Below are 10,838 nucleotides of genomic sequence, written 5' to 3' on the forward strand. Positions count from 1 at the left end.
CACAGGTTTATCAGTGTGTTCCACAGAGCTGTCTACTTACCTTTGAGCAGTTAATAGCAGATTGTATGCAGGCAGGTAAGAAAGTATTAATACCTTGTCAAATGCTAACTGCTGCATAAGCAGAAGAGAGAGGGCTTTCTCTGTATTTGTGTGGTGTGTGATTGTACTTATAAGGTCTGCAAGTTTTGCTTTTTTTGATAACATATGCATATGATGCAGCCCTCTATTTTAAGCCAAGGATTCTCTGCAAGTTCATTTTGAATAATTAATTAACATTTTATCACCCTTTAAGGAAACTTACTATGTTTGTATAAAAAAATGCATCTATGAATTGCAGCGATGAAGGTAATGATGATGATGATGATGCTGATGATGATGATAATGTGTGATTCTTTATCAATTCTGCTTAAGCAGAATTTCTTTAACTGCAAGACTGACGTACAATTTTTCCGTTTCATTGCAGTGCCATGATTTCTTCTCGCTACTGAATGCAGATGCTGTGACAAGGAGAAACAAAAATGGATTCTACTGTGTCATATCTAACAACAGAGTCAAATAATTCAAATTCAAATTCCTGTGATCTCTACGGTCATCGCCATGTTGCAAAGATTCTTTTACCACTGCATTACTCTTTTGTTTTTATAATAGCTCTGCTGGGAAATGGGCTAGCATTGAGTGTCATTCTAAAAAACAGAGGGAAAACTAATTCCACAACTCTGTACTCAACAAACCTTGTTATTTCTGACCTCCTTTTTACAACTGCCCTGCCAACACGGATAGTCTACTATGGAATGGGATTTCATTGGCCCTTTGGTGAAGCTCTCTGCCGAATAACAGCACTCCTGTTTTATATCAACACCTATGCAAGTGTTAACTTTATGACATTTTTAAGTTTCGATAGATTCCTTGCTGTTGTGTATCCCTTCCGTTTCACCAAATTAAGGAAGATTCAGAATGTGAAATACATGTGCTGCCTGGTTTGGCTGATAGTATTGTTTCAGACACTTCCTCTGCTTGTAATGCCTATGTCAAAAAACGTTGGTGGAGGTATGATTACTTGCATGGAATACCCAAACTTTGAAGGCACAGATAACCTGCCACTAATACTGCTTGGTGCCTGCTTCTTGGGATATGGAATTCCACTGGTTGTTATTTTAGTCTGTTATTCTCAAGTAAGTTTTAAACTGTATAACATTGCAAAGCACAATCCTTTAACTGAAAAGTCTGGGATAAACAGAAAGGCTATCAATGTAATCGTCCTGGTGATTATTGTGTTCATCATCTGTTTTTCCCCTTACCACATCGATATAATACAGTATATGATCAAAAAGCTATGCTATGTCCCTTCCTGTGAAGAATTCCAGGCATTTCAGATATCTCTACATTTCACAGTGTGTCTAATGAACTTCAATGGCTGCATGGATCCTTTCATTTACTTCTTTGCTTGTAAAGGATATAAAAGAAGAGTTATGAAGATGCTGAAACGTCAAGTTAGTGCATCACTCTCAAGTGCTGTTCGGACAGCACCAGAAGAAAGCTCACCTGGGGTATTAGAAACTAAATTGGTAGGGTCTCCAACTTCCTCTGTGAAAAACTGACACCACAGGTTGACTGCATAAAGTGCCTTGAGGTTTCTGTTACAGTCCCCTCACACAGTCCTAATCCACTCTAGAATGAAAAGTTTGATTGCTATTAAAAGTTGATATGTGTCTGGCCTGTATTAGGTGACTCAAAAGACCATGTGGCAATTCTTAAAAATAAGTACAAAGTAATTCTATAATATCTGATGAGAAAACAAGAGAGACTAGTTTTCATTTGGGTAAATACTGTAAAATGTGTAAATAACAAATGTCAAGAAGGGTGTTTCAAGCTCTGAACTGCTTGAATAATATAAATATTCATAAGAAATGCAAACCAGATGTCATATGAACATTTTATCATTCTGCAATGTATGCTACTTTTTTGGGACATACCAACATACTGATTTGGCTTTCTTCGCTCATTGTCTTTTAAATAAGAACTGGAAACACTAGCAAAACAAGAATTTGTATCACACAGTATAACTCAGGATAAATTATTTTTTGACTTTAAATAATTAAAAGTGAAAAGCAGTTCAAACTGTCACATCTGAAGTGACAAATAGTGCTAGCTATCCTGCCAATGTCTATAGATTATCCAGAATGATAAATATATTTTATACAATAGAAGATCTGTTCCTAAAGACTTGTTTAAATTTCCTACGAGTGGTTTCTACTAACTTATATCTGATAATATTATTTTAAAACACAACTGACTATACATAAATGGTCAAGTTGATATAAGAAGAATTTCAGGATGTATAAATTATTGTGACTTAAGAAGGCTGTGCCATAGTATCCATTTAATAAGCTACCAAGACAATGTGGTGTTTAGCTCTCAGTCATAGGAATAAACACAGTAAGGAATAAAACACACAATAGGGAAATATAATATAGACTTTAATCTCCACAGTATAAACCATACAAAGGCTCAGGTAACCTGCTTTCATTACATAATAATGCTGGTATTTGTGTAAATTGGTTTAATTCCAGATGAAAACCATTTATTCTGAATTTGCATACACATCATATGTCTCATATACAAAGGCCCCTGTACACTTCAAGTCTCATTTTGTTTGAAGATCTCAGGTTTTGAAATCATATAAATATATAATGTGCAGCCTGTACATACATAAAATAAAAAGTTTTTAATGTTTATTAAGTAATATTTACTATGTGTGGTGATATTCTTCATTATTGTGTACAACAAATGATTAAGATTTTTTTAACCAGATATCTCCTTTCCACATGGCTCAGTTAACTTTCCTTGGAATAGTTAGACATTTTAAAATACATGAATGCTTTGCTTGTTACTGCAAAGCATTTTTGTCATTATGGATTAAATATTAAACACAGTAATCTGGAATAATGAGCATGCATATACGTACGATGAGTTGTCCTGCTTTGTTTCAGAAGGGTAACTAAGACTGAACTTAACTGTTATTTAAATAAATATATTATCTATTCAGTGACATCTTCAATGTACTTCCTTATTGTTAAATGTTATTTTGTTATAACAATGTCTGCTAGGAGATGCTTAACAACTAGCTCTGTGGTGCAGAGAGATAAAACCCTGACTGTGACCCAAAGAATGTGGTGACGGAAGCACTGGAAGCTTTAACCCTGACTTTCACCCAAAGAATGTGGTGACATAAGCACTGGAAGCTTTATCCCTGACTGTGACCCAAAGAATGTAATGATTTAAGCATGGGAAGCTTTATCCCTGACTGTGACCCAAAGAATGTGGTGACGTAAGCACAAGAAGCTTTAACCCTGATTGTGACCAAAAGAATGTAGTGACTTAAGCAGGGAAAGCATTAACCCTGACTGTGACCCAAAGAATGTAGTGACTTAAGCAGGGGAAGCTTTAATCCTGACTGTGACCCAAAGAATGTGGTGACGTAAGCATTGGAAGCTTTAACCCTGACTGTGACCCAAAGAATGTAGTGACTTAAGCACGGGAAGCTTTAACCCAGACTGTGACCCAAAGAATGTGGTGACTTAAGCACGGGAAGCTTTAACCCTGACTGTGACCCAAAGAATGTAGTGACTTAAGCAGGGGAAGCTTTAACCCTGACTGTGACCCAAAGAATGTAGTGACTTAAGCATGGGAAGCTTTAACCCTGACTGTGACCCAAAGAATGTAGTGACTTAAGCACGGGAAGCTTTGAGGGAGGAAGGCTGGGAATAAACAGCTTATGCAGGAGCTCACATCAGCACCCTAAGGCAGGGTTATGTCCATGGAAATATGCACTGCTGATCAGGGAAGGGAAGGAAAGGTGACACTATGTAATTCCATGTCTAAAGACAATAGATGCAGGGCCTTTGCATGGAGAGTAATCCAAAATTACCTGGATGACCGAAAGACATGGTTCTCCACAGCATTCAAAGAAGTACAGACTGAGCCACAAACCCCCATTGTGATTACTTGAATAACAGCCCCCCATGATAGCTCTCATATCCATACTGGGGGAAATGCAGTATGAGGAATGAATGGGTTTAAATTTGACTAGGGAAGGTTTGAAGTTTGGCAGGTATTGAGGAGTGAGGGACACTTATTCTGGTATACTGACATAAGTGACATTATTGCATACCCCACCCAAGAATACATAAAAATAATTACTGTTGACTTAGCTTTGACAGAGTAATCCAGCCAACTGTTCCCACTGGTGAATTGCAAAACTACAAAACAGTGAGGACTAGCTGTACTCTATTCACACAGAGTTCACATGAAATACACTGACATTTATAGAGCAGACAGCAAGGTACGCTATTGGCAGCTTAGACATAAATGACTGTTGCCATCTATGGGTTTTCAACGTTTCATTACTTTTATTATTACTGGTGGCATAAAGGGATAAAGTCCTGACTGTAGCCCAGGAGACTTGGGTTGAACTAGCAGTTCTAGTATCTGAAGCAGTGGCATGATATTATTTCAAAACATAAGTGACTATATATAAATGGATGAGCTGATATAAGAAGAATTTCAGGTTGTATAAATTATTGTGACTTAAGAAGGTCATGCCATAGTATTCATTTAATAAGCTACTAAAACAATGTGGTCTTAGTAGCTTATTGGGTAGGAGGTCATTATGTGTACATTTCCCTTGACGTCTCTGTTGGAGGCTGGGGTTTGCACAGGGAAGGGGGTACCCTAAAATTGCAAAGGGTGGGACAATGGCTGAGTTTCTGTGAAGACAGGTGAGGTGTTGCACACTTCCATTACACACCTGTGCCACATATAATCAGGGGAAGGAAAAGAGAAACCAGGTAGGCATTAAAGTAAAATCTCACTGGTAGATGAAGTACAGCACCACCACTACCACCACCCCTAAGGTTCCTTTAAGATCCATTTTTACCCCAGTCAAAAAACTGGTGTTAGTCTGAGGGGTAGAGGATTGGTAGACCTGGTATTGGACACGGGGCACTGGGAACTGCTGTCAAAATGAAGCAGGCTTGATAGCATCCCCCTCCAAAAAAAAAAAAAATTATTGGCTTAAAACTGACGACTCCATGTCTAATTCCATCTTGCTACATATTACATCTCCCAGAAAGATAACTGGTGTACAGCTTGGAGGAAGAGCTTATTTTTAGTAAAGGTCAAAAATGTGATCACCTATAAGTTTATCACTGACTGTTTTAACAAAAGTGACCATGATGAAGAATTTCTAGTTAGAAAATGCACTCAGATTTTGAATCACCATAACTCCTCCAACTATTTTATTAGCTGCTCTTTTCTTACCTTTTAATATACTTCCTTATCTGCAATCTTGCCATTCAATCCTGATGGGAGATTCTAACTCAAATGGAAACAATATACTTCTACAAAACCATACAGCATTTTGTTAAATTATTCATTCACAAAATTTGTTTCTAAATCAGCTAGGCTGAATCTAATGTCAGGCAACTACTCTCTGTGAAATTTGATTTGTACTAACTGGCAGGATCATCACATAAAAAAGTCTGATGAGCCTTCTACATTTAGAGGGCATCGTTGTGTTTGTACCACTTTTCAACTTTTCAGCAAAATTGCAGTGGTCACCTAGCAACATAATTATTTGCAGGTTGCTAAATTATGCTTTATAACCACATTTGTTGCATGAACTTAAAGTCACAGATCTGTCTTCTGTTAGTTTCTTTGACAGATTGTGTTTTAGATTTGCAATGTCATTGTAACATTCTGTTTACAGGATAAATAACAAAAATGAGTTAAGGGTAGCATTGCACTGTGGATGACGTCTGTGCTCAGATTAGCCCTAGATTTATTATGTTGAAGAATACTTCTGAAATTGCTGTTCAATTACATGAAGGAAAGACAAAATATCTCATCAGACAATACTGCAGGTTTTTGGAAGGAGTATAAGTCTGTCTGGCAGAGTGGATCAACGTGAGATGCTGTGTACAGCTGATTTGGTGTAGTGGTGTGTTGCTCTGACTTGAGTGCACAGGGTCCTGGGCTCAAGACCTGCCAGGCCTAGTTATTTTTTCAGACGGGGCAGTGGTGCAACAGTTAGCATTGTCACCTCACAGCAAGAGGTTCTCCAGTTCAATTCTCGGCTGGGTTGCCTTCTGTGTGGAGTCTGTATGTCCTCCCTGCATTTGTGTGGATTTCCTCTTGGTGCCCTGGTTTCTTTCCACATTACACAGACATGCATCTTGCAGCATTTCTCCCCAGGCCTCTGCTGAAAATTGACTCGTTCCAAGTTGGACTTTCCCGGTAAACAAATGCTAAATAAATAAATAAATAGATGTTCACATTATTTATCAATGGCAATATCTATGAGTGTACAGAGGTTATACCCAATTAATTTATAGAGTTCTTTAGTTTGTTTTTCTTTGTTTTACAGGTGCTGATCTCACATACAAAACAGCTTCACATGCTGTAACTAAAACTGCACGCAGTTTTTTTTACTTAAAATTTCAAAGTTTAAATATTGCAGTAGTCAATGTGAACAAATGGCAGATTTTTTTATCTGTCTAAACAAAGATCAATTTACAAACTTTGATATCCTCACTAGGCAACATATATAAAACATTGTAGCTAATGATCTCAAATCTTACTTATAGAATGTTGTGTAACTGTCAATGTAGCTTTAAAAGGCCATAGGTCTACCACTGTACTCTTTATATTTACTCTCTCATTCTATAAAGAAATGCAGGAAGGCAAACTTATAAATAATGCTTTTTATGGATCTAGCATAAGCATTTGTATGGCAGGAAGCAATCATAGACGAGAAACCATAGCTTAGACTTGTATGGCAGGAAGCAATTACAGATGAGAAACCAGTCCATTGTAGGCCACTTGCACACTCAGAAGCATACTGTAGTGTATCATTCAAATGAGCTAAGCATTAAACAAAATGTTGTTGTTGTGTCTTTCGGCTTTTCCCAGTTAGGGGTCACCACAGCGGAACTCCGGTCCGCTAATGATTGGCAGTAGATTTTTACGTACCGAGTTGCCGGCTCTGACACACAACCTTCAACGAAGGTACGCCCATTCACGCATGTCTCCACACAGAAGATGCTCTAGCTGAGAATCGAACAGGACAACGTCTTACTGTGAGGCAACAGCGCTACCGCAGCACCACCACCGCAGTCTTTTGGAAAACTGCTGGGTTAGGCCAAGAGTCAGTGTACATCTGCTTCTGCCTGTCAATGCTGTGTATGAGCATCCAAGAGCAAAACCTTGTGCCAGCTAATGCACTGTATGAATATGTACCAAGAAAATGTCCATAGGACAGTGGTCAGAGAGAGAGAGAGAGAGAGAGAGACGGACCATGTATGAAAAGTCTTAGGTAGCACATGTATAATACTAACATAAATGGAGGGGAAAAATATCATTCAGTTCAGTTTAATTGTGGGAGTATAATGTCAGTTAAAATAAACATTGAACACTGAAAAAAAAAACATGAGAAAAATTGCTGCAAAGGATAATAGATGGTTAGGAATAACAATAACTGGAGTTACAAAAAAGCACATAGAACACTGAAAAATAATTAAATATTACAGAACTCTGTAAGAGAAATAACATAACTTAAAAAGATTTAAAAATTAGGGTAAACAGATCATAATCCAGAAAGAACTACTGTATATGCATTTTAAAGGAGGAAATACTTGCATAGAGCATTAATTTATTTATTTCTCATGCTCATTACCAGCACTTTAGGCTCAATTATGCTACTCTGTTTTCAGTGAAAACACTACAGAAAAGGCAGCACATAAAATGGAGATAATTAATATATAAAGTAATGCAGTGCAAAGTTGAAATTGCACAGGACAATAGATCAGAAGATGCTAATAATGCATCCCAAGGCTGGATTACTCAAATGAAAAGCTTTACACACATAAGTAGCAAAACAAGTGATCACCATGTAGTAAAATGTGTGCAGTGAGCTGTGTCCTGCAGGTAATGCTGCACTTCCATCCTTAATTGTTTTTAATTAAATATGTACTTGGGCTTTTAAGGTAGAAAATGCCTGTTTTAAGTACATAGGCTAGGGAGGGTGTCCCAGAGTTTAAAGAGTTAGGAGAATATATATTTCAATATATATATTGAAAACAGTTTCTGTGTCATTCCAAAACCAGTTATGCCTGATGTAGTATATACCATACAGTAACTCCATACCCAAATCTAAGAAAATATCTCTGGGAATTCCTCATGCTCGACAGACTAATACGGTAACCCAGAGTACTACACCAGACTCCAAAACATAAATTAGATTTTCAACACCACTGGACTTAGTCATTTTGGTACCCATGTTTAAGAATAAGGGTGATGTGCAGAGCTATAGTAACTATAGAGGGATTAAATTGATCAGTCACAGCATGAAGTTATGGGAAAGAGTGTGGAAGCTATGTTAAGAAGGGAGGTGATGATCAGTGATCAGAAGTATGGTTTTATGCCTGGAAAGAGCACTACAAATGCAATGTTTGCTCTGAGAGTGTTGATGGAGAAGTACAGAGAAGGTCAGAAGGAGTTGCATTTTGTCTTTGTGGACTTAGAGAAAGCATATGACAGGGTGCCTAGAGAGGAGTTGTGGTATTGTATGAGGAAGTCGGGAGTGTCAGAGAAGTATGTAAGAGTGATACAGGATTATGTACAATGGTAGTGTGACAGTGGTGAGGTCTGCAGTGGGAATGATGGATGTGTTTAAGGTGGAGGTGGGATTACATCAAGGATCAGCTCTGAGCCCTTTCTTATTTGCAATGGTGATGGACAGGTTGACAGACAAAATCAGACAGGAGTCCCCATGGACTATGATGTTTGCAGATGACATTGTGACCTGTAGTGAGAGTAGGGAACAGGTGGAAGAGACCCTGGAGAGATGGAGATATGCTCTAGAGAGAAGAGGAATGAAGGTCAGCAGGATTAAGATGGAATATATGTGTGTGAATGCGAGGGAGGATAAAGGAATGGTGAGGATGCAGGGAGTAGAGGTGGCGAAGGTGGATGAGTTTAAATACTTGGGATCAACAGTTTAGAGTAATGGTGAGTGTGGAAGAGAGGTGAAGGAGAGGTGAAGGAGAGAGTACAGGGAGGATGGAGTGGGAGAAGAGTGTCAGGAGTGATTTGTGACAGACGAGTACCAGTAAGAGTGAAAGGGAAGGTCTACAAGACAGTAGTGAGACCAGCAATGTTATATGGATTGGAGACAGTGGCATTGACAAAAAGGCAGGAGTGAGAGCTGGACGTGGCAGAGTTAAAGATGTTAAGATTTGTACTGGGTGTGACAAGAGTGGACAGGATTAGGAATAATTATATTAGGGGGTCAGCCCAGGTTGGAGGGTTTGGAGACAGAGCCAGAGAGGCGAGATTACATTGGTTTGGATATGTGCTGAGAAGGGATGCAAATTATATTGGGAAAAAGATGCTAAGGATGAAGCTGCCAGGTAACAGGAAAAGAGGAAATCCTAAGATAAGGTTTCTAGATGTGGTGAGAGAGGACATGCAGGTGGTTGGTGTGACAGAGCAAGATGCAGATGACAGGAAGAAATGGTAATAGATGATCCACTGTGGTGACCCCTAACAGGAGCAGCCAAAAGAAGAAGATTGAAAATTGTGGCTGGTTCAAGAAACTGGGCATTCATGGCATAAGTAGTGCTCCACCTGCCTGCCAGTACTTGTACTGCAGGCATTTAGTTTATCCCCTATCTAATGCCTGTAGTACCAGATCCATCATGCAGTTGGCACTAAGGTCCTGGCCAGCTTTGCAAGATATCAGTTCTACTGTTATATTGAAAGTGGTACTGCAGGCATTAAATGGTGGCTGCAATAAATTCCTGCAGTACCACTAACAACCTTTAGTTGAAGCTCTAGGAACATCTGATTTTGAATGATGTCAGTGATTATGTAATGGTTTTGTTAGCCTTCAGATTATAACATGAACATGTAATGAGAATCCTAAATACTGTATGTTGCAGAGTACCATTGCCTTGGAGTGGTAGGTATTCCTTATTGTTGGGGTTTTAACATAGCATTGGGTAGACTTGGATGTGTTTACTTTTTTTGCTAGCATTGCTGGATTGTAGAGACCATCTGACATGCTGCTCAAACATTTTTAGACTCCATCCACATTATTTTAAGCCATAATATGTCATTCCAAATGTGGGCACAGTACTGCACAATTAATCAACAGAAAATATTTGTATATCCCATTCTATAAAATATATAAAATGAAAGTTAAAAAATATATATATATATATATATATATATATATATATATATATATATATATATATATATATATAGGTGTACTTCTAAAGCCTGACTTCCACATCATCAACTTTCAAAATCCCGAGACAAAAATCACAAAAGCTCAGAAACCCAAACACTGACTGTTTACTAGGGTAAGTAAACACTTGCTCAACACACCATGTTCTCCACTGTAGTGCGATCTCAGAGTTGGTATATAGGTTCACAGGTTCATAGGTTGGTACTAGGCTATCGGCCCTAGGGCCTATACAAGCATAGCCAAAACAATTCCCTGGCTATTTCTTCACACAATATTTACTTCCCTGGACCCCTGTCTAGCAGGGCGACTGACGTGATCCTCAGGGTGAATTTCCTATCTCCCATCCAATTGTCAAGGTTCCTTTTGAAGAGGGTCAAAGAGGTGCTCTGCTTGACATGTATGGGCAGTCTATTCCAGAGTCTGGGGAGTCTCTGGGTCAGGAACCTATCTCTCCAGCATGTTTTGTTCATTGTGATGACAAGGTGTAGATCCCCGGAGCGTGTGGCTCTGAGGGATTGGAATTTCGTTA

General features: G+C 38.5%; 1 protein-coding gene across 2 annotated transcripts in view; it reads left to right on the forward strand.

The window, feature by feature from the left end:
- The window catches only part of LOC122801656 (G-protein coupled receptor 183-like), a 248,485-nt gene extending 245,436 nt beyond the window's left edge, over positions 1-3,049 (forward strand). For both annotated transcript variants that reach the window (XM_044071138.1, XM_044071139.1), the window contains one exon: positions 464-3,049. In XM_044071138.1, the coding sequence (XP_043927073.1) occupies positions 519-1,598 (1,080 nt within the window). In that variant the 5' untranslated portion in view covers positions 464-518 and the 3' untranslated portion in view covers positions 1,599-3,049. The remainder of the gene's footprint in view (positions 1-463) is intronic.
- Positions 3,050-10,838: the final 7,789 nt, after the last annotated feature.

Source organism: Protopterus annectens, chromosome 5.part0, assembly GCF_019279795.1.
Source record: "Protopterus annectens isolate FY-2018-M chromosome 5.part0, PAN1.0, whole genome shotgun sequence".
NCBI classification, from domain to species: Eukaryota; Metazoa; Chordata; order Ceratodontiformes; family Protopteridae; genus Protopterus; species Protopterus annectens.